At 41.3% G+C, this 25,798-nt stretch overlaps 1 protein-coding gene across 1 annotated transcript; it reads right to left on the reverse strand.

The window, feature by feature from the left end:
• Window positions 1-886: 886 nt before the first annotated feature.
• LOC138958425 (solute carrier family 15 member 4-like) lies at window positions 887-25,798 on the reverse strand (the record flags this gene model as incomplete). The annotated part of the gene is given in 11 exon segments (XM_070329567.1): window positions 887-9,436; window positions 9,739-9,873; window positions 10,884-11,072; window positions 13,799-13,985; window positions 15,304-15,512; window positions 17,822-17,991; window positions 18,925-19,064; window positions 22,293-22,366; window positions 22,757-22,855; window positions 23,407-23,578; window positions 25,637-25,798. Coding segments are annotated over 11 exon segments (1,767 nt in total). The 3' UTR covers window positions 887-9,206.

Here is a 25,798-nt window from a genome sequence, read left to right on the forward strand (position 1 = left end):
CATGCATACACAAAGACTCGCACACATACACAACACCTGCATGTGCCTCTGTATTCGTGTTTCTCGCTTTTTCTCACTCTGTGTTCCATTCTTACATAGTTTACATGTAAGATAAGCAGAGAGCTACAATGTAAGAAAAAAATTTGCACACCAATTGATCGACGAATAGTGATGCTTTATTTATTTGCATACCTCTTAATCAATTTATAACACATGAACTGATCAAATCAGTTGGATTTCACACACACACACACACTTAACAAACACCCCACACACACTCATGCACTAACATTCTCTCTCCCTCTCTCGTTCTCTCTCTCTCTCTCGCTCTCTCTCCCAACAATGGAGTGCTTCTGGAATGTTAAGATGAAAATACATGTAACAGACTGGAATGGTTCAATCAGAATTACCTTTTACAGATAAATATATCCACCAATAGAGTTATCAATGCACATGAGTTATGTAAGGTACCGCTGCGATTGTAGACAACTGCAGCAGAATGAAGTGATTTCTTTATTTCTTTATTTGGTGTTTAACGTCGTTTTCAACCACGAAGGTTATATCGCGACGGGGAAAGGGGGGAAGATGGGATAGAGCCACTTGTTAATTGTTTCTTGTTCACAAAAGCACTAATCAAAAAATTGCTCCAGGGGCTTGCAACGTAGTACAATATATTACCTTACTGGGAGAATGCAAGTTTCCAGTACAAAGGATTTAACATTTCTTACATACTGCTTGACTAAAATCTTTACAAACATTGACTATATTCTATACAAGAAACACTTAACAAGGGTAAAAGGAGAAACAGAATCCGCAAAAGGAGAAACAGAATCTTACGACATGCTGGGGAGCATCGGGTAAATTCTTCCCCTAACCCGCGGGGGGCATGAAGTGATATGGGAGAAAGACAAAAACACCAAGAGAAAACAACTCAGCTTGTAAGTTGTATAGAAATCTGGTTGCACATTTGTTTTGCTCGGTTAAATACAGTAGGTACAAATGCCTGAACTATTACGTACAGCTAACACAGAAAAGATATCATCTATGGAAACACTGTGGTAATAATAATAATAATAATAATAGTGGCAAGCTTATATAGCGCGAACCATGGGGTTAACCCACGCTCTCCGCGCTTTACATCAAACTGAACAATGCAATACATGTTTACAATAAATAGTATCCTAGTTCATACAGTAGTGTAAATGCCATAATGCATTAATTATACAAACAACAACATCCAAAGACAAACAGTGCATGTAAATTAACAAACAAGATCAAAAATGAGCTGTAAGTCAAACCATAGACCATTTATCCTGGACCGCCAACTAGCTCTCTCTCCGCTCTTTCTCTCTATTACGAGGTAGCGGCCTCTCGCATTTAGGAACCTACGCTTACAAGCCTTTCAGAAATCAGGGGGACGTGATATCCGGTGTCGATTGTAAACATGGACGAAGTTGCCGAGGTAAGTTCTGAAAATGCAAAAATAAACTCAGCAAAAGTGCATATGGAACATGTTTTTCGATAAGTTTTGTTAAGTTTAGTTTGGAGTTTTGGAAAATCCAGTTCATTGTCACCTCCCATTGTCACAAATAACTGGAGCGTGCTTTCTTTTCACTGTCTTCGAATCGCTGGCCTTTCAAACCGGACGCGACGCGCCCCTGAAAGTCGAGAGTCGTAACCTCGAAGGGTCACGTGACGAGTTGGCGGTCCAGGCTATTTTGGTCTATGGTCAAACAAATAAATAAACAATCGAACAGATAATCCATAACAACAGTATATGATTCAAACAACCACCAATCGGCAAACAACCGCATGAATTTGAGAAAATACAGCAACGCAATTGTAAGCATTTTTTTCTTTCATGATCAACGATCGAACTTTCAAGAAAAAAATTTGCAGAGAAATCACACCTCTTGAGTAAACAGCTACGGAACACAATCAATACATTAAAAAGTTTTAAATGAAGATGGGTATAGAATATGACAGATTTTGTGATTCATGGTCTGGTGTGAAATTATCGATGAACAGTGGAAATCTACCCATTAACCTGATCTAGGGGGGATGCATAAATATGATACACGTTCAAGTAGTCTCTCAGTTAGCTGTGAGAGTCATTACTTACTTACTTACTGCCCGTTATGCCGGTTTGCATGTAGGGCAGCAACAAAGGACGGGCTCCACTCCTGTCTGTTCTGGGCCAGTCTCTGGATGGTACCATTAGCAGAGTCATTAGCAAGTAGTTCATATATGAAGTCTTATATCGCGCGCGTATCTCCAGACTCGGACTCAAGGCACAGGGTCAGGGATCTATTTATGCCGTGTGAGATGGAATTTTTTACACAATACATCACGCATTCACATCGACCAGCAGATCGCAGCCATTTTGGCGCATATCCTACTTTTCACGGCCTATTATTCCAAGTCACACGGGTATTTTGGTGGACATTTTTTATCTATGCCGATACGATTTTGCCAGGAAAGACTCTTTTGTCAATCGTGGGATCTTTAACGTGCATACCCCAATGTAGTGTACACGAAGGGACCTCGGTTTTTTGTCTCATCCAAAAGACTAGCACTTGAACCCAGTAAGGAAAGGGGGGAGAAAATTGCTAACGCCCTGACCCAGGGTCGAACTCGCAACCTCTCGCTTCCGAGCGCAAGTGCGTTACCACTCGGCCACCCAGTCCTTAGTAGTAAAGACATTCCGCAAACTACCAAGATGATAATTCATTCATTCATGTGAAGAGATTACATTGATCGCATGACGTAAATTGATGCAGGAATTCTTCAGGGCAATTTGAATCAATTCCAAACACTGCTTTTGGGAGGGAAAGAAAATGTTTGCTTCCTATTGATTACTCAAAAAGAAGAAAAAAATATATGTGAAAGAATTAAGCAGGAGCAGAGTGATAGGATGGTAATACGTAAACACAGTTCTTGGGACTTGAACCTTGCAGGTAGGTGAGCTGAAAGGATCCTAGGAGTACGGTATATATATATGTGAACAGAACGCAATCATTTTGACCATCGTTGCAATCGCGCGAACGGAGAAAGAATTCATTAGCAGTAATGCTCTGCACAACTATATATGTACTAGCTGGACTGTCAACTTTTTTCCTGCCCACGTGTGATCCAGGTTTGCAAGTCCCATGGTTTAAACTTGGAGATTTTGTGCTGTTCTAGCTACTAGAGTATGTTGAGAACTTGTTTTTCTGTTCCAGTTTCAGTTTGCAAGCCACATGCAGATTTAGGCTTTTGTCTACATGCAGACACAGAAATAAGACAAACGGATCAAGAGTCTGGACAGGAAGTTGACTTTGACACACACAAAAATCCTGCACTGATCAAAAACAACTTAACCCGGCCAGTACCAAAAGTGGTGACAAGCCCAACTGAGTGTCAGGTTATAAGTTCTAACATTTCAAAGCAACACCCACAGACGTTGCAGCAGAAGAGAAATGTGTCGTGGGCAAAAGTAGAACCAGTCTCTTAAATAAATTATGCATGTCACAAAGTCTGAGCCTAAAGAGATTTGTAACGGATTCAGTGGTGACAGGTTGTGGGTGAGTTTAAGTGTTTTAAACCACTTTAATCTGACAGTGTATAGTACACAGAACAATATAAGCACTAATTCCATCACATAGGATATTTCTTGTCCATACTTGTTGGACAATAATCAACAACTTTTCAGACACAGGCTTTAAAGTTCAACAGCCCACAACAATTCACTGGTGGTGAAGTCTGAATTGAGTCACTTAAAGTACCTAAGCCCCCCAATCCCCCTGCTAATTTCTTTAGACTGGTATTGTGTGTTTGCACTGTAAGATGAGCAACATAACTTTACTTTACTTTACTTTATTTGGTGTTTAACGTCGTTTTCAACCGTTCAACGTTATATCGCGACGGGGAAAGGGGGGGGATGGGATAGAGCCACTTGTTAATTGTTTCTTGTTCACAAAAGCACTAATCAAAAAATTGCTCCAGGGGCTTGCAACGTAGTACAATATATGACCTTACTGGGAGAATGCAAGTTTCCAGTACAAAGGACTTAACATTTCTTACATACTGCTTGACTAAAATCTTTACAAACATTGACTATATTCTATACAAGAAACACTTAACAAGGGTAAAAGGAGAAACAGAATCCGTTAGTCGCCTCTTACAACATGCTGGGGAGCATCGGGTAAATTCATCCCCCTAATTAACCCGCGGGGGGTATACAAGCATTCATGCAGGTTTCCCTTTACAGACAGAATGATTGACACTGCACGCCCCCCGCTCTGCACAGTGACCTCCACTCTCTCCAACCCCTCCCCCAGCCAGAACGCCTCCCTTGCTGCCATCGCCTCCCATTCACTGTTTGTATAAAAAGAACACAAAACAAAAGATTTTCACCTTCCTCATACAGACATGTAAATTTTAAAGTTCCCACGAGCTATCACGTAAGCATCCCTTTTCGAAAGAGCAAAAAGGGCGGGGATGTAGCTCAGTCGGTAGCGTGCTGGATTTGTATCCAGTTCGTCCCCACGTTCGGTGAGAGATTTATTTCTCAGAGTCAACTTTGTGTGCAGACTCTCCTCGGTGTCCGAACACCCCCGTGTGTACACGCAAGCACAAGACCAAGTGCGCACGAAAAAGATCCTGTAATCCATGTCCGAGTTCGGTGGGTTATAGAAACATGAAAATACCCAGCATGCTTTCTCCGAAAGCGGCGTATGGCTGCCTAAATGGCGGGGTAAAAATGGTCATACACGTAAAATTCCACTCGTGCAAAAAATCACGAGTGTATGTGGGAGTTTCAGCCCACGAACGCAGAAGAAGAATAAGAAAGAACAATACAATGGAACACACCTTTGAAGACCCACCGATTTAAGACCCCTCCCTGTTAAGTCTGGTTTTTTTTTAGAGTTTCTGTTTATAACCTGTGTAAATGTACAAACCATTGTAAGACTCCCTCCGTTTTAAGACCTGATTATCTCAGATATCTGGAGGGGGGTTCCACTGTATTAATCCCACTTTCTTCCAACTACCATCTATTCCTACCTCTACCAACATCCGTTCTCATAGGCTCTCACATCTTACACAGATCAGGCATGGGAATTGTCCGCCGAATTTTATTTTGTTCTGCGGAAAAAGCAAAAGTGTCCGCCGAAAAAATAAATGGGGGAGGCAAAAATGGTTCTAAAAACTGAATATAATGGCAAACTTGGAGCTAAGATGACACCAAATTACACCAGTTGGGTTCTTTGGAGAAAAAAAAATTCCGCCCAAAATGCCCCCAATTAACCCCCCTAGCAGGGCTAAGCGCTTCGCGCCGTCGACTTTGCTATTACTTACAAATGTTCAGCCTTTTTTACTTTTTTCAATTCCCATGCCTGACAGATGTTTGACATCTTCCCCATGTACACATCTTGATTTTCGTTTTGATTTCTTCAGCAACAATTAACATGCATGCATAAAATCACAAAATATAAAATTATGATTGTCACACACCATGAACAAACAAGCTGGAATAAAAATATGAACAAACATTTGATTTTGACAACGTAGATGTGTGCAATACTAGTACTTGTACAAAAATATGTAGATCACTTTTAAGAAGACAAAATAACACGAGAGAACAGTACCGTATGATATGAGAGGAAATTACCTGTCAACCAAGTCAGCTCAAGTAAACATTTCTTACATCAGCAGTAAACACTATGTAAATGAAATGGGTAACCCCTTGAACTTAACTCTTTTACATGTGCCAAGAATAATATTTTCTGCATTAACACAAATGTAACACAAAAGTATGGAGACTGCTATTTTAAGATCTCATTGCACTAACACAAATGTATTATGTTGAAATGCGTTTCAACTGCAAGGGAAGAAACCCTGTATAAATTACCTGGAATGATTTCCACAACACTTTCCCTCTAAAAAACAAACAAACAAACAAACAAACAAACAAACAGCAAAACAAAACAAATCAATACAAGAAGAGCAAACGCTCAATCGAGTCACTTTCGCAGTTCTGAATATTATATGAGGCATCAGATGGACAGGAAGAAATTGCTATTCACAACACAATGAGTCACGTTCACATAAAATTTGAGCCCGGTCACTTTTATAGTTTCCGAGAAAAGCCCAACGTTAAGTTGTGTGTTGCCGAACAGAAAAGGCTAGTTATCTCCCTTGTTTTTCTGATAACGTTCGTAAAAGGCTACAGATGTAAATACTTTGATGTAAAGAATAATCCTACAAAGTTTCAATCACATCCGATGAACTTTGTCAAAGATATAAAATGTCTAATTTTTCCTTTGACGCTGACCTGTGACCTTGAAAAAGGTCAAAGGTCAACGAAACCATCGTTAAAGTGTAGAGGTCATTGGAGGTCACGACTAAACAAAATATGAGCCCGATCGCTTTGATAGTTTCCGAGAAAAGTCCAACGTTAAGGTGGTGTCTACGGACGGCCGGCCGGACGGCCGGCCGGCCGGCCGGCCGGACAGACTAACACTGACCGATTACATAGAGTCACTTTTTCTCAAGTGACTCAAAAACTGATGTGTCAATCTCAATAAATTAAAACAGTTTTTCTGATTAACTCAGAAGCGAAGGAAGAAAATCCATAACAAAAAGCAGAGACCTTGCAGCTATTCCACTGAGATTATAAAAAACAGAAACAAATTTCAATATTAACACAAAAAAAGTTGTTCCTGAAATCGTAAAGTGTCAAAAGATTAAATCAAGAGTTAACAGAATAAATACAGGTAACTTACAATTCCACAAAAACAGCGAAAAAGAGAAAGCAAGCTCTGAATTATCACGCTGGAAGCAATGGCATGACAACAGTCAAAAGTATTTACATTAACATACGTAACACCGATAATTTGTCAGAAGGCTGATTTCTGAATGCATTTCTCAAATACATCAAAATATCAAGGAGCTGATTTCTTAGATAGTAAATTGATGTATACATGTAACTGGATTTCAGTTTGAATAAAAATTACCAGCACAGAATATAAGGCCCAAATAAAAACGAGATCACACACACACAAAAGACATGAGTTACCACATACCTCACCCTCCCAAAATTCCACAATAAATATAAGTATTAATTATACAATTATGACAAACATTTCACTGAAAACTATGATGAAGGATTTCTCATTTTCAATGTCAGAAGTCTTCAAGCTTGCACACATTATGCAAAATACATTATAGAAAAAATAAATCAGAATATGTATCTTCAAAGGAAAGTGAAACGGAATCTACCGTATTTGACAGACTACAAGCCGCGACTTTAAAAAAAAAAAAATTGCATTGCGGCTTATAAAAAGATGCGTCTAAAACGTTAACTAAACTTGAATATTTCACCTGATGGAAGTCGCCGCGGATTTTCATTTCGCTCGAGTAGCAATTACCGGTACTTTATTAGCTCTCTACTCAAGACTCGGCGCTTTTCTCTAAGACTCGGCGCTTTTCTCTTTCTTTCGCGAATCTTCATTTGTCAACAAGTCGTCGTGACAAGATAGCGTACGGAGAAACACCGGATGTATCAGGATCTCGCGTGCGCGAGATTTAGTTTTTTTGTGTCTCGCCATAGTTGGAGGAGAGAGAGCCGCCATGTTGTGTTTTTGTCTGCTCGAAATGTGCGCAAAAGTCGTAAATCATCCCAAAAAAGCTTATTCCAGGCGGGACTACATGTGTGTGTTGGGTACAAATTATGTGTTTGATATTTTTCTTCAAACTTTTTACTTTTCTTCTTTGTTTCACTTCTTTATTCTTGGAGCCGATTTCGCCAAATACCGTACTTTCGTTTGCCTGGTTGCTTTGATTGATTGAGACGATCTGATTATATTTTTTTCGACGGCGGCTAATAAAGTGACGCGGCCTATACGTGGCTCGTCCCAATTTTTTGTTTAAAAGTTGGGGGTGCGGCTTATAAAACGGTGCGTGTTGTAATCCGTCAAATACGGTACTTCCGTTAAGCTCTCAGTTTCATCTGAAGTATTGCTTGAATCACACAGCCTTCTTCAGCACATAGTTTGAGGTTTATGGGGATTAATTTCGATCAATTCTACTCATTATCATTGTTCCTGTAATTTGCATCGCTGTCCTTGCTCTTGTACATTACTCGTATCACTCTCGCTGGCGCTCAAGTGACTGTTTGCGACCCGAGCAATAAACTAGTAAAACTTAATGCAAACTGTGAAAATGACTTCATCAGCTTGGCCTTTGTGAAAACAGATGGCCTTTCCACATCCAGCTTTCTTCAGGATCGGAAATGTCAAAATCATCAACGCTGAAGAAGGAATGAATCCAAGATGGCCGCCCGACCACTCGTGCGCAATGCATGTAGGGAGGTAGCCTCAACCTGACCCTGACCATTGCCGGTCAAGGCCGTCTTTTTTTAGGGTCACTTCCCCCTTACTAGGGTGAATTAGCGTCCTAGCACTTAAACTGAAGTAAATTGCTATATTGGGATAAGATAATTTAATAGCATACTCTTGACAAAGCTGTAAATTCATAGCTCACAATTCAGCGGCATTTATTAGCCTCCAATTTTGCAGAACCTGCTCTTGTAAGCATAACAAGTCATTTTAGATACCTTTGAAGTCACGGAATGAACTGTACTGATGCTTTTCGTTTTCATGCGTTTATAAAGGAAACCCTCGGCAAAGGCGCCATTTCAAAGAAGGGGAGGCAACTCTGTCGATATTACGTACGCATTTTCTCTTCATTTTTGTCGATAAAATGACCAAATTAATTAATTCTGCTCATGGTTGGAGCTGAATCCGTCAATCAGTTTCACGATAAATACTCTTTGTTCGATTAAAGGGACTTGTATCACAAATAAGTCAAAAATGCCATTGGATTGTGAGCTCTGAATTTACAACGCTAAAGTTCAATATTACCGATCCAGCAACGTCAAGAACGTATAAGTGGAGACTAGAGATGCACAGTGCAGGGACATCAGTTATTCGGAGTAGAAGTGGTCAAATAAAACCCTATCATCCATATTTAGGTCAACTAAAGCACACGACTGGACCAAAAATGTCGGCAGACAGATAGGTCTATTAAGTCACCTCTTTAGTAGTTTTGATTAGATCAGAGTATGGAACAACAGTACTGCAGCTGCATAAGCTGCTATGGCGTCACCGACACACAAGCTTTCAATCAAAACCAGTCATATATCAATCATAAGCCAGTCGTATCAATCAAAAGCCGGTCACATCAGAATTTTCCCTGTTAGTTTCTCTGCTTTGCGCAGGTGGGCTTTCATCGCTGGAATGTTCTTGATCTATGGAGATGTCGGCCTCAACTGTTTTGTATTTGTAAAATTTCGCTGCCACTAGGAAGGCCAGGAAAAAGATCCCCATCATAGCTGACAGCAGGTAGAACAGGTATTCCGCATGGCCGTCGTTGATCTCATCCGGAAACCAGGGATCTGAAAAGGACAATGACAATCTTTATTTAACGAGGGTAATACCAATAGATTTAGCAGCGATCTGCTTTTATACATCTAGCCCTCTCCCTAAAGAGGGACTAACTAAAACAAAAACGAACAAAAAACACACATTTCAACACACACACACACACACACCCACCCTTGTAAACACAAACACACACACACACACACCTTACACACACACACACACACACACACACACTGGACCCACACTTACACACACACACACACACACACACACACACACACAGAGTGACAAACAAATTCCAACCAAATCTCACCATCTGCAGTTGCAACTCCTACAATTTTCAATAGTGCAGTTGCAAAATAGCTGCCCAGACCACTGGTAGCCATAAAAACACCCATCATTACTCCCTGCATACTGGTAGGTGATTGGGTGTAGGCAAACTCCAAACCTGCAACACCGTACAAAAGCACAGGTAACGGTGAACACAGTACAAAAAGCAAAGGTAACAATGCAGAAAACATTTGGTAGTGTATCAACAAAGTATGTTCATAATTAGCCCTAATTGCTGCCACTGCTTGAGGGCTTTATTTCTTTATTTGGTGTTTAACGTCGTTTTCAACCGTTCAAGGTTATATCGCGACGGGGAAATGGGGGGGGGGGGGGGGGGGGGGGGGGGAATGGGATAGAGCCACTTGTTATATTGTTTCTTGTTCACAAAAGCACTAATCAAAAAATTGCTCCAGGGGCTTGCAACGTAGTACAATATATGACCTTACTGGGAGAATGCAAGTTTCCAGTACAAAGGACTTAACATTTCTTACATACTGCTTGACTAAAATCTTTACAAACATTGACTATATTCTATACAAGAAACACTTAACAAGGGTAAAAGGAGAAACAGAATCCGTTAGTCGCCTCTTACGACATGCTGGGGAGCATCGGGTAAATTCTTCCCCCTAACCCGCGGGGGGTCTTGAGGGCTTTAAATCTGAATGTCATCACAGACAGTCTTGCCCCCACCCCCCAAATGGCTCCAAACACCAAGATGTTATGAACAGATAGTCTCAAAAATCAGGGTCTTGAAAGGAAGGAAGGGTCTTAATGTGGGAGACAGTGGAACCTCCCTTTTAAGACCCCCCAAGTTAAGACTCCCTCCCTTTAAGACTTTATTCCTTTCAGATTTTCTGTTCATAACCTCTATAAATTTACCTCCAGTTTAAGACTCCCTCCTTTTTAAGACCTTTTTCCTTTCAGATTTTCTGTTCATAACCTCTATAAATTTACCTCCAGTTTAAGACTCCCTCCTTTTTAAGACCTTTTTCCTTTCAGACTTTCTGTTCATAACCTCTATAAATTTACCTCCAGTTTAAGACTCCCTCCTTTTTAAGACCTGATTTTCTCAGATTTTTGGAGGTTGTAAAAAGGGAGTTTGATCCACTGTACAAGTGACCTACACACCTGAGATGCTTGTGAAGGCTTCACTGGCCCCAACCAGAGCAAACTGAGGAATCTGAAGAAAAACGGTGACGTTGGACGCATAGAATGTCTCATCCCCTACCACCTGCTCAAAGCCCAGGTGTTTTTTGCGCTCTATTTCCACCACAGCTGCTGCTATCATTGACAGGGCTGCTAAAATCATACCTGTACCTGCACACAAGACAAAAGAATAATGACACTTCAGTGTGCAGCTTCACAAAAGTTTAAGACATAAAATGAGTGAATTGCATGTTTTAGCTCTAGCATCAAAATTAGCGAAGGAAAAAGGAAACTCAAATTTAACACACGAGAATTTTGATGCATCCTTTTGCTTAACAAATTTCTACCTTGTATTTAAGACACATGCATCAAATGTAATCGTCACAGTTATCTGCCTTTTGATACTTACAAAAACACCCAACATGGTGTTGTCCAATTATTACACTAAAAACAAAGAGAGAAATAATTAAGATTTAGTTAAAAAAAAATAGTTGATGGCACGCTTAGTCATCAACAAAATTAATAATTTGCTGGAAATAATGTACATTTATGGCCTAAATCAATAGAAGAGAGATAGAGATAGAGATAGAGAGAGAGAGCGAGAGAGAGAAAGAGAGAGAGAATATGCATGTGTGTGTGTGTGTGTAGGTTAATTTGTGTGTGTGTGTGTGTGTGTGTGTGTGTGTGTGTGTGTGTGTGTGTGTGTGTGTGTGTGTGTGTGTGTGTGTGTGTGTGTGTGTGTGTGTGTGTGTGGGTGTGTGTGTGTGTGCAGGGTTCGACACTTAAGCGGGGGCGGGGGGTGGAACGTCCCAGAGTTTTGTGTTCCGCCCCAAACATTGCCGAAGCTTGAGGCCCACTCCGCCCCAGGATAAATTCCAACAATGACAAACCGAAAATTCTAATGCCAGAGCCAATCACTAAAAATCGCCAGTCAAAGTCGTCACTGAAATTTGCGTTACGATCAATGCCGCAGTCAAGAAAAAAAAACATTGAAATCGTCGAAGGACAATGCCGCAAGGGAAATAACTCCCAGATTGCGCTCTTTAGCGTGAGAGATAAGTATCGCCTTCAAATGCCAAACGCAAAATGTGGCGACACATCCCTGGTGTAAAAAGACGTGGAAATGAATATGAAGAACAAGGTGGAGAGAAACGAAACAAGTCGCGTAAGGCGAAAATACAACATTTAGTCAAGTAGCTGTCGAACTCACAGAATGAAACTGAAGGCAACGCAACGCAGCAAGACCGTATACTCGTAGCATCGTCACTCCACCGCCCGTGGCAAAGGCAGTGAAATTGACAAGAAGAGCGGGGTATTCGTTGCGCTGAGAAGGATAGCACGCTTTTCTGTACCTCTCTTCGTTTTAACTTTCTGAGCGTGTTTTTAATCCAAACATATCATATCTATATGTTTTTGGAATCAGGAACCGACAAGGAATAAGATGAAAGTGTTTTTAAATTGATTTCGAAAAAGAAATGTTGATCATAATTTTTATATATTTAATTTTCAGAGCTTGTTTTTAATCCGAATATAACATATTTATATGTTTTTGGAATCAGAAAATGATGAAGAATAAGTTGAATGTAAATTTGGATCGTTTTATAAAACAAATATTTTTTTTACAATTTTCAGATTTTTAATGACCAAAGTCATTAATTAATTTTTAAGCCACCAAGCTGAAATGCAATACCGAAGTCCGGGCTTCGTCGAAGATTACTTGACCAAAATTTCAACCAATTTGGTTGAAAAATGAGGGCGTGACAGTGCCGCCTCAACTTTCACGAAAAGCCGGATATGACGTCATCAAAGACATTTATAAAAAAAAAATGAAAAAAACGTTCGGGGATTTCATACCCAGGAACTCTCATGTCAAATTTCATAAAGATCGCTCTACACACACACACACACACACAGACAGACACACGCACATACACCACGACCCTCGTCTCGATTCCCCCCTCTACGTTAAAACATTTAGTCAAAACTTGACCAAATGTAAAAAGGAGACCGATGCAGCCAAAAGCGCGAAGCGCTGTCGTAATTTCAATGTCAGATGGTTGAAAGAATTTCCCTGGCTTCAGTACGATGAAGAAAAACAGACAATGCATTGATTGCCGCACGTGAATACTGAGAGTGGGCCCCAGATCATGTTTTTGTTTTCCGCCCCAGCAATTTCCATCTCTGGGGCCAGTGTGGCCCCAGACCAAATAAGTTAGTGTCGACCCCTGGTGTGTGTGTGTGTGTGTGTGAGAGAGAGGAATAAATGTGAGACAGACAGCTAGACAGAAAATGCCAGAGAAAGACTAAATGCGCGAGAAATATTATGACGTCTTACATTTTAATTAGTTTGTCTGTTCACTTCAAAGACTATGAGGTCAATATATAATATATGAACGTTTCATTTTTGTCTATGATTAAATCTTTCTGTTTCTGATTTCAGTCAAAGTTCCAGGAGAATTGCCTTGTATAGCTCACTGAAATTGCACACACGCCTGGTTAGTGCGACCCTTAATTTTTGCTGCAAGTTTCCCACTGGTAGGAAGCGGCCTGAATTTTGTAGCAATGGGATAATGCAGTAGGTAAAGTGTGAGAAAAAACATCCGGAACCCAACCTATTCTATGCAGGTGGCTGAGAGAACGGTTGATACGCTGGAAGCTGCTAGCTTTCCACTGGTTGGAAGCGATCTGAATTTTGTAGCAATGAGATAATGAAGTAGTAAAGTGTGAGAAAAAACATCCGGAACCCAACCTATTCTATGCAGGTGGCTGAGAGAACGGTTGATACGCTGGAAGCTGCTAGTTTTCCACTGGTAGGAAGCGGCCTGAATTTTGTAGCAATGAGATAATGAAGTAGTAAAAATGCGGAAAAACAAGAAAAAAAATCCGGAGTCCATTACCTATTCTATGCAAGTGGCTGAGAGGACGGTTGATACGCTGGAAGCTGGGGTAGATAACTCTGTCCAGACAGGGGATGAGCAGCATAATGGCGATCGTGTTGAACGCATTCAGCATAGCCACAGGCACCTGGGTACCGCCAATGTGGAGGTCCATGCGTTCGCCTTGAATGAAGAACGTTGACTGCATCTGTAAAACATGGGGGGTACATTTGATAGTGGAACCCCCCTTTTAAGACCTCCTCCTGTTTAAGACCCTCCTTTCCGGGCGGGGATGTAGCTCAGTCGGTAGCGCGCTGGATTTGTATCCAGTTGGCCGCTGTCAGCGTGAGTTCGTCCCCACGTTCGGCGAGAGATTTATTTCTCAGAGTCAACTTTGTGTGCAGACTCTCCTCGGTGTCCGAACACCCCCCGTGTGTACACGCAAGCACAAGACCAAGTGCGCACGAAAAAGATCCTGTAATCCATGTCAGAGTTCGGTGGGTTATAGAAACACGAAAATACCCAGCATGCTTCCTCCGAAAACGGCGTATGGCTGGCTAAATGGCGGGGTAAAAAACGGTCATACACGTAAAATTCCACTCGTGCAAAAAAACACGAGTGTACGTGGGAGTTTCAGCCCACGAACGCAGAAGAAGAAGAAGACCCTCCTTTCCCACATGTTCTGTTCATATCCTCTTTAAATCTACCTCCATTTTAAGACGCCTTCCATTCTTAAACCTCATTTTCTTAGATTTGTTAATGTCGTAAAAGGTCCGGGTTCCACTGTAATACAAACGGAACAAAAATGTATTTCATTGTAATTTATGTTAAAAAAAGTCAGTGTACGAGTGTTAGGAATATAGTTATTGAAAGATCAAAAACAGCAAAAATAAGGTTTGGTGGGGGGTGAGGGCAGCTAGGGCAGAACAGAGCAGGGGAGGGAAACGGAATACATCTGTGACAAAAATTATTGACAGTAATTTAACAACAGCAAGTGCTGACCTATAGGAGGTTAGGACACCCATGTTCTCCATTCTCTCTCGATCTCTTTCTCTCACTCTCTCTCTCTTTCAGAGACAGGGAAAAACAAAGCTGTGAAAAGATCGGCAATCAATGCTTGGGAGTATATGCTTGGATATTCAGGGGACAGAACTTGCATAAAAACAATTATCATACATAGTTTTGTTTGGATCTGCTATAACTGAATGTAATGTGTCTTAGCTTTTTCATGAAATGGTACATGTGACAAATTTGACAGCTCTTTTCTTCTGGAAACAGCTACACTTTATGTAAAACTCCCAAGAAGAAATTAAGCGAGCTACTGAATCTTTTAGAAAATTCACAAAATGTGTGAAACGGAAAATGTGAAGAAAGCACACTGAAACCATACCACGTACGCCATCAGAGCTCCCGCGTTGATAAACCAATAAACCCCGTAATAGAGGAAATAACATTGCATATATTGTAGATCAAATTCCTAAAATGTGTGAAACTGAAAATGTGAAGAATGAACTCAAAAACCATACCTGTGAATAGATAGTCCAGTACATGATGACAAAGGCAAAGATGGGTAAGAGTCTGACGACAGAGATAACCCCATCCACGGTGGAGTCGTCGAATGATCCGCCATAACTGTTTCTCGCCTTGTCAAAGAAGCTGACCGCTCCGGGGACTCTGTTGAATGACCTTTTGCACCCTTGCCAGCACATGACGAATGAATCCGCCATCATGCTCCCTATACAACAACACAGTCAGTTGTTAGCTGTTGTTTCTTGCATACATTTGATACGTATCTCATCATTTTATTGCTACAGTAGAACCCCCTTTTAAGAATCAAAAAACAAGAATCATAGGTAAATGGAACGTTTATAAAAAACAAAAAAACAAACTGTAATCATTGTGAAGATAAAGGAATTTATGCGACACATGATGACACAATGTGTACAGTTACTTTTTACCTTGCGTCTGCTACAATAGCAGACGACTTTATTCTGTGTTAACCCGGATGTATTCGAGGGTTGGGTATTGCAAAGGATGTTGGGTAGTGCTAAAAATAGCCCTCAATGATCCTGCCGAAGTGGACAAAGAAAGCTGAATTTTCGCTTTTGCCAAGGTGCAATGGGGATCGATCCTCTGCACTTTATGACAAGAATGCCTTTTTGGTCAATTCTGAGATCAAAGCACAGGTCAAAGAAATACTAGATTACATGCATTTTGTTCAATTTGATTTTGCACATTTTGAGCAGGAGAATCCAGTGCGTTTTGCTACACTTTCCAGATATTACAGAGATGGTGTGCATTTGACAGACCAGGGTTACTACAGAATGTACAAAGTGTTCAGAAAGTTAAAACAAAGAGAGGTACAGTAAAGCGTGCTATGCAGCGCAGCGCAACCGCTACAGCGCTGAACAGGCTCGTCACTTTCACTGCGTTTTGCACTAGCGGCGGACTACGGTCATTGTGAAAAAATGCAGTGCGTTCAGTTTCATTCTGAGTTCCACAGCTTGACTAAATGTAGTAATTTCGCCTTACGCGACTTGTTTTATACTGCATTTTAGAACATTTAATTAGCACTCTATCTGTTTATGGATCCAACACCCCCCCCCCACCCCTCCCACTTTTGGGAACTCAAAATATCTGAGAAAATCTGGTCTTAAAAATGAGGGAATCTTAAAATGGGGGTACAATCACAGAATTTATGAACAAAAAGTCTGAGAAAACGGGGTCTTAAAAGGGAGGGAGTCTTACATTGGGGGATCTTAAAAGGCCCGGGATTCCACTGTAATCATTGTGATGAAATGTTTCATTGAAATATTGTTCCAGTCTTGGTCTATTGCACCATTACATGCTTTGTGTGAACTTTGTGTACATCTCAAAACCCAAACTCGAAAACTTGAATACAGAAGTATTATAGCGTTTAAGCAATTAAGGTCATAATGGCCCTTTCTTACAGCTAGTCCTAAGCTACAACACAACATAAAACGAATAGCGAGAAATGAAAAAATTGAACAAACAACTGCATTTGATAAGGCATATTAACACACACAGAGAAATTCCTTCAAAGGCTTTACAGACTGGGCCATGTTCACCATGGAAACCACTCAGTGTGTCATTCACTGATTCAGGGGACATAATGAGTGGAGATTCCATCTCTCATTTTTTCAGCTCTCTGAAAACCATTCTCAGTTCTTCGACATCATATGACTTGTTCAACATGCAAATTAATGGGCGCAACTTTCCGACAACAGGAATACAGAATCTTTAATTACCCAAGGTTTGGGAATTAACCTTGACATTGTGGTTAAAAAAAAAAGTATAGAGGGTCTCTGTATTATAATGTTTGTGCATACTGACGTGCATTTAAAATGTTCACATGAGCTTCTCCAAAAGAAGTACACTAAAAGGCACTAAGAATATATAGCACATAAATTGTCATTTAAAAAATTTAAAAAGTGCGCTACGTTGGAACCTTACCTGCTGAACCCCACTCGATAACGACCACTGCTCATAACAAACCAAAAATCCTCGAACAATTTGTTCCTGCACAATTTATCTTTTCATAGCCAAACCCTATCTATAATGATCACTTTCGGTTGGTCCCTTGGAAGGTTGTTACAGACAGGTTCTTCTTCTTCTTCTCCTTGTTCATTCATGGGCAGAAATTCCCATGTTCACCCATGTTTTTGCATGAGTGGGTTATTACGTGTATGACCGTTTTTACCCCGCTATTCAGACAGCTTGGAACACCGCTTTTGGGGGAGGTATGCAGGTTATTTTTGTGTTTCTATAACCCACCAAACTCTGACACGGATTACAGGATCTTTTCTGTGCCCACTTGGTCTTGTGAGTGCGTGTAAACACTAAGGGGGATAATTTAGGCACTAGCAGGTCTGCACATAAGTTGACCTGGGATCAGAAAAATCTCCAACCTTAGCCCACCAAACGCGGCCGGGGTTTGAACCAGCGACCTTCCGAATAGGAGGCCGATGTCTTATCACTAAGCCACTGCACCCGTCTTTCACAGGTTCAACTATACATCCTGACCTTTTATGGTTCTGTAGCGGTAGTTCTTTCTGGAGAGGAGGAGGAAGAAGATGGCGAGCATCATACTGAGGAAGGGAATGAAGAAGCCCCACGCAAAGCTGACGTTCTGCTGAACGGCCGCAACTCCCACGTACGCTATCAGAGCTCCCGCGTTGACAAACCAATAAAACCTGTAGTAGAGGAAATGACATTGCATACATTTTAGATTATGTCAAAGTTTTGTGATGGGGAGAAGGGGAGAAAGGGAGAGAGAGTGTGTTTCTGAGAGAGAGAGACAGACAGAGAGAGAGAGAGAGGGGGGATGGGAGAGGCAGAGAGATAGAGAGAGAGAGAGGGGGATGGGAGAGGCAGAGAGAGAAACAGACAGAGAGAGAGAGACAGACAGAGAGAGACAGACAGACAGAGAGAGAGACAGACAGAGAGAGACAGACAGAGAGAGAGAGAGAGGGGGATGGGAGAGGCAGAGAGAGAGAGAGAAAAAGAGACAGACAGAGAGAGAGAGAGAGAGAGAGAGAGAGAGAGGGGGGGATGGGAGAGGCAGAGAGAGAGAGAGAAAAAGAGACAGACAGACAGACAGACAGAGAGAGAGAGAGAGAGGCAGAGAGAGAGAGAGAGAGAGAGAGAGAGAGAGAGAGAGAGAGAGGGGGGGGTGGGAGAGGCAGAGATAGAGGTTCAGACAAACAGACAAAATTAATACTGAGCTGCGTGTGTTGTGGGAAGGAGGAGGGGGAGACAAATACTGAGCTGCGTGTGTTGTGGGAAGGAGGAGGGGGAGACAAATACTGAGCTGCATGTGTTGTGGGAAGGAGGAGGGGGAGACAAATACTGAGCTGCATGTGTTGTAGGAAGGAGGAGGGGGAGACAAATACTGAGCTGCGTGTGTTGTGGGAAGGAGGAGGGGGAGACAAACAGGTGTGCATGTAAACACATGTGTACGCACTCGCACACACCCTGACACGCATATACCCATTCACTGCAATTACACAAACACACACACACACATTATACAGAGACTCAAACACACACACACTGACACACAAAATTCACACCAAAAAAACACACAATTATCTAAATGCATGTCAAGTTTATCAGAAGCTGCTGACCAGTTGAAGAAGGTCTGAATGGCCTTGGGTCCCAAGTCCTGAACCTGCTGCGCCCCAAAGGGACCCACGTTGGCCTTGATGCCGCCCGTTCCTATAGAAACCAGAACCAGGCCCACCATGTAGAATGTTCTCCGTCCAGTCTGGAATCAGTCATTGGGTGCACATGAGTTTGAGTCAGGGAACAGTGTAAATTTGTCAAATTCAACAGAGTAGGATGAGTTCGCATGAGAACCCCCCCTCCCTCCCCAACACACACACAAACACACTATCCCTCAATGCTCATGCAGGATCCATAAAATATACTTCAAAATATCTTTAAAAAAAATCAAACTGTCTCATAAAAGTTTAACGTCACGTACATGGTTTAATGACAATAAAACCAACAAACAGATGATTTATATTACTACCACCATACAGCTCAGCTGTCAGACTGACTAAGCCCCAATGCATGATGAGGGCTCTGCCTTGAAGTGCAATTAATGTCAATTCTTCCTGAGAATAAATTAATTGTTTTTCCCATTGTCAACCCTCACCTTCCTTCTCTACAGTTTTGTTTCCAATCAGTTCTTTGCCTCTTCTTTTATTCCGTTTCTTTCTTTATTTGGTGTTTAACGTCGTTTTCAACCACAAAGGTTATATCGCGACGAATTTATTCCGTTTTAACCCTTGACCTTTCAGGAAACAGCAGGACAAATACAATAGACAAGCAGCCCTGCAATATGACACGAACAGGAAGTTTTGTAATCTCATGTGACTTGTGACTAGAACTAGGAGAGTGTGACCAGGCTCAGGCCAAAAAGAAAAATATGTCTGTTTCCGGTAACATCGCCAAAAAAATAGGGTCGGTCGTTTTTTGTTTGTTTTTTTAAACGCTTCCTTAGTTTACTTACAATTATTTAGCACATGTTTTTGACCTAGATATATTGAAACTAAATAAAGTATACTTGACTTCATATTTTTTGGGGTGTTTTGTGTGTGTGTGTGTGTGTGTGTGTGTGTGTGTGTGTGTGTGTGTGTGTGTGTGTGTGTGTGTGTGCGAAAAGCGGAAAAAAAACCTTTAGGGTCGGCGCTTAAAAATAGGGTCGGTCGGGTTACCGGAAACAGACATATTTTTCTTTTTGGCCTTATCTAGTTTGACACTCAAGGCCGTGGAAGCTTGGATGATGTATTGCAAATAAGAGTTAAACAACAACAAAGATGAAAGAAAACATGATCTACAAAAAAAGCAAAAGATTTAAACAAACAACAATTACACATTAACATGCTTCCATTTGAAACTTCGAGGTCTTCATCGGGGATAATGACGCCCGACCAAAGGTAATTGAAAACTTTGGGAGGGCGTCAATCCACGATGAAGACCGAGAAGTTTCAAATGGAAGCCAGTTAATGTTATTGTAATTCAATCTGACGACGATCTCTTTCCTGCTTTCATGCGGTTGTAAACAGACAGAATTGGTTCTGTTCTGTTCACACACTACTTTCCGTCCACCTACCTGCAAGGGTCAAGTCCCAAGAAATATGTCTCTGTATTCCTATCGTATCACTCTCCTCCTGTTTTGTTTTCTTTCACATACATTTTCCCTTCTTTTTTGATGGGTTTCTGGACAGCAAACTCAAAACAAATTCTTTTCATCACAAAAGCGATCTTTGGAATTGACCGACGTAGTCCGAAAGAATTCATGCATCAACTTACGTCACATATTCGACGTCATCACTTCGCATACCTTATGGTCTCGGTATTTCGTTGGTACTTCATATTTCCTACTTGTAAAATGACCCTCAAAGCTAACCGAGACTAGTTGAGGTTGTATTAACTCATTCGCTGCGCAGCTAAATTTCCCCTGTGTTCCCTGCCAACGCGCGATTTAGAGCCATTTTGAAAAAAATATTAAAAATCAACAACACAAGATAACCTTACATACCTTATGTTTTTGCAAAGTTTGAAACTTACTCTTTTAGAAAATATATGAAACATTTGAAAGTACATACCTTTTGTTGTCTTCATATCCACGCAAAATATCCAATTTGAAGCAAAACAAAAAAACTTTCTACGTCATGGGTTCATCATATGATCATACACAATGTCATGATCGACACTTGCATTGCCCGAATCATCACCCAAATGATCGTCCATTGGCACAAAATCGTCACCAGAATCTAAAATATCATCTCCACTATCATCATCACTGAGGTCAAGATCAGAACCGTACTGAATAACACGTTCTAGCACTCTTTTCAAGTTACTACGTCTCAGCAGAACGATCCGCCATCTTGGAAAAGTCAAAACACGTGGGTCGCACACCGTCAACAAAATTTTTATTAATCCCAACAATTTAAGGGAAGGAACTGTTTACAGTGAATGGTACCACTGTAGACAGATAGAAGTTCATTGCAGGGGTTGTTTCCCTTGGTCAGCAGGACCGTTTACACCGTTAAAAATTCGTGATATCCGTCGGAACTCAAGTGCCGGCACGCAGCCAACGCTAAACACAGGTGTCGGAATTCCAGTTCCGACGCGCAGCGAATGAGCTAATGCGCCTCGCCAGCAGGTTGTTAATGGCTTTTTTAGCGAGTGGTTATCGACAATTACTGACCGGTAATTTTTAATGAGTTGGGGCATTCTGACCAATCACAGGATCTGTTTCATTAAAAAGCCAACTCGATTGAATTACAATATAGGATAAGGAACCAAAAAGTTGCCCTGAAGGAGGGAATTGAATGTAGTGTTTGTCATAGAAGGTGCAAAGTATTGTGATGGGTCAAGTTACTTCCACGGTCATCAGTGGCGATTAAGCCCTTGCTATCATTAACATTGGGTCACACTGGGTACGTTGCACTAAAAAACATATGACAGCTGGACAGCAGAATACAGTGGAACTCCCCTTTCAGGCCCCCCCTCACCCCCCCCCCCTCCCCCACAACTGACTTTTTCAGATGTTTTGTTCTAAATGGCATCAATAATGAACATCATCAGTCTTCCTTTTAAAACTCACTCCCTTATGAGGCCTTTAAAGTGAGGTTCCACTGTACGTGTCAACATGCAGAGTGATGATCCATATAGTATTCACAGTGCACTTTTCCAGTGAGTCAGTCACAGTGTGTCAGTGTCAGTATGTTATAATGTCACATGGTAATCTAGACTTCCTTAATCATAAGGAGAAAGATAACGTACCCAAAAGATAGCAGTGAAGTAACACTGAGAGAATAATGATTTTTTTGTTATATTATTCTAATGATGTAATGTAAACAGCTGCAGGGGTCACAATTGCAGTACATAATATCAGGCGTGTGCGTCTGTCTCCATGTGTGTGTGTGTACATGTGTTTGTGTGCGCGTGTGTGTGTCTGTCATTGTGAAGAAGTTCTTACCACGCTCAGACCGTACTGGTCATCATCGAACAGTTGATCATAGTCAATGGCTGAACAGGGCAAAAGGAACAAACCTGTGACCAGAAAAAATTCACTGTTGAAATGTGTATGAACAACATGAAAATAACTTCAGCAATACGTTTGTGTATTACCATGACACACACATCCACATGAACACACAGAAGACACACACACACATCCATGTACTCACAGAAATTAAAGACACATGCAAACACATGATTACACGAAGACACACACACACATCCATTGACTGACACTGACAGTCTCAGACATTGTAGATCTAATGCATGCACACACAGACACACACACATCCATGTATACCCACATACATTAAAACACACACATATGCATGCACACACACATAGTCAAGGTATACATCATTGCATTACCCCATACAGATCATTTGTGACGTTTGTAGCTGGAAGCATATATTCCCCACTCACCTAGCAGGTAGATGAGAGCAAAACCGTAGATTGCATTGTACATCCCAATGTGAGCATCAGCAATGTAGCCACCAATTATTGGCATCAGATAGGTTGTACCTGTACACAAATATTTTCAAGATAAATTATTTATATGGAAGCAAAAATAGAAACATGAAGTGCAGCTTTGAAACAATGGGCAACTTTAATTTAATTTACAGAATTGTTATAACACCCAATTTGGAGTGTGTGCATGGGTGTGTGTGTGTGTACATGTGTGCATGTGTTTGTGTGTGTATGTAAATGTGTGTGTGGTGTCTGTGTGTGTGTGTGTGTGTGTGTGTGTGTTTGTGTGTAATTACATTAAGTCTCTCAGTTTTGAAGTATCTATCATTCTCAAGAAATGAGTGAAAATCCATGCCTGAGTAAACTACATCAGTAAGGTCAGCATGCAGGGGTGGTGTCAGTCTCACCCTCAGTGTACCGGTATATATATATTGTCACAATGTCTTTTGGGGGAAATTAGGCCACACCAACATTGTGAGGGTCAGCAGAGTCAGTGAGTGTATTATACCATGTGTTTGTGTCTCTGTACATGTATTGTTGAGGAAATTCAAGTTTGCTTAAAGTTTAGCAGTGGTGAAACTTGGTCCATTGTTGTGATGGCCCACCTGAGAAGACGAGACTGATTGTGGCAGCATCGTTACTGCTGAAGTCCAGCCTGCTGGTACAGAAGAGAACCAGGTTCGCCACTACACTATAATATGCCAGACGCTCACAAAGCTCCGTGGACAGAATACATAGCACCACCATCAGTTTCTGCGGGCTCATCTCAGACACTGGCTGAAAGACGAAACAGTAGAGATAGGTAAAAGTAGATTCATGTTAAATTTACAATTTTTTATTTACTTTAATACCCTTGTGGGTCGCAAGGAATAAGATGCTACTCATATAAAGTATATAGTGATACTTATTCTTTCACTATCTTCTTCCTCTTCCTTCATTTGCTGAAACTCCCACGTTTTTTTTAACGCGTTTTTACCCGGCCGCCATTTAGGGTATGTTATTAAAACGTTTAATTTATGACGAAACAAAACGTTACATTCTCTGTACTGCGACCAATCGATCTTTTAAGTGGACAGACAGAATTCTGAACTTATGATACAGACAATAAACTTATCTAAGAAATTGTCCAAGAAACTCGATCAGAATACACAAGCGAGGCCGCAGACCACTGGAATGCAGTACAGTGAAAACTGTCAAATACGGTCACTGGACTTAGCGGACACTCGCAGAATACGGACAGTCAGTCTCGGCACGGACTGCTTTACACTGTAAAACACCTGTACGTTACGGCCACCTCGGCATTACGGACGCGGACACGTATTTTGGGTCCATAATAAGTGTGTGCGGCCAGATCAAAGGCATTGTGATAGCTGGGTGGCCTTGTTAAAAGACACGACCTTCTTCCCAGGGGTCAATGACCCAGTTTTTGCCATGAGAGGTGGTTCCCCTGTCATATCTGAGAGAGGAAACACTTCCTGCATCGCCATCGGGGTCAGTGACCGGTCAGTGACCGAGTTTAACAGAGTGGAAATCTGTGTGTGCGGCCAGATCAAAGGCAGGGCAGTACCTAGTAGCTGAAACATGCATTATCACAAGTTTTTAAACTTGTTTTACAACAGTCAATATTAAATGTTTCTCTATTTAATCTAAACAGCTTCTGTTTTTCTTATAAATGTACATGTACATGTGCAGTACTCTCTCTCTCTCTCTCAACTTGACTTTGTCGCGTTTACTTGCACCTGTCTAATAAGGACACCTGCAGAATAAGGACACTTTTGTCTGGTCCCAAGGGTGTCCTTATTTGACAGGTTTTACTGTACAGTGAATTTAACATTTTGTTTCTTTCTTTCTTTATTTGGTGTTTAACGTCGTTTTCAACCATTCAAGGTTATATCGCGACGGGGAAAGGGGGTAGATGGGATAGGGGAAAGGGGGGAGATGGGATAGAGCCACTTGTTAATTGTTTCTTGTTCACAAAAACCACTAATCAAAAAATTGCTCCAGGGGCTTGCAACGTAGTACAATAATTATATGACCTTACTGGGAGAATGCAAGTTTCCAGTACAAAGGTCTTAACATTTCTTACATACTGCTTGACTAAAATCTTTAGAAACATTGACTATATTCTATACAAGAAACACTTAACAAGGGTAAAAGGAGAAACAGAACCGTTAGTCGCCTCTTACGACATGCTGGGTAGCATCGGGTAAATTCTTTCTCGTCCCAACCAATATATATGGGACTCCCCCTAACCCGTAGGGGGTAACATTTTGTTTTGTCATAAATAAAACGTTCAAACAACACACCGTTCTTGTTTTTTGTATTCTGAATTTTAAAATGCTGGCAGTCTATCTGTTTTAGGATTTCATCTATTGTAACTTCCGAGCTCAGCATGTAAAAAATCTGAATGACCATCGGTCAGGGCGCGATGTAGCTCAGTCGGTAGCGCGCTGGATTTGTATTCAGTTGGCCGCTGTCAGCGTGAGTTCGTCCCCACGTTCGGCGAGAGATTTATTTCTCAGAGTCAACTTTGTGTGCAGACTCTCCTCGGTGTCGGAACACCCCCGTGTGTACACGCAAGCACAAGACCAAGTGCGCACAAAAAAGATCCTGTAATCCATGTCAGAGTTCGGTCGGTTATAGAAACACGAAAATACCCAGCATGCTTCCTCCAAAAACAGCGTATGGCTGCCTAAATGGCGGGGTAAAAAACGGCCATACACGTAAAATTCCACTCGTGCAAAAAAAACCAGTGTACGTGGGAGTTTCAGCCCACGAACGCAGCAGCAGAAGAAGAACCATCGGTCAAGCAAACAATAATTGTATTAAGCATACCTTTGGTTTATAGTGAGTTGAAATCTTGAGGCCCGAAGCAATGGCAGGCCCTGCTCCATTCTCTCTCGCCTGTTCAGAGATGGATCTGTTGGTGGACAGAGATCCAGACCCTCCCTCATCCAGAAGGGGGCGTTTCTCATGAGTGGCATCCATGTCTGACAT

This window comes from Littorina saxatilis, linkage group LG2 (genome assembly GCF_037325665.1).
Source record: "Littorina saxatilis isolate snail1 linkage group LG2, US_GU_Lsax_2.0, whole genome shotgun sequence".
NCBI lineage: Eukaryota > Metazoa > Mollusca > Gastropoda > Littorinimorpha > Littorinidae > Littorina > Littorina saxatilis.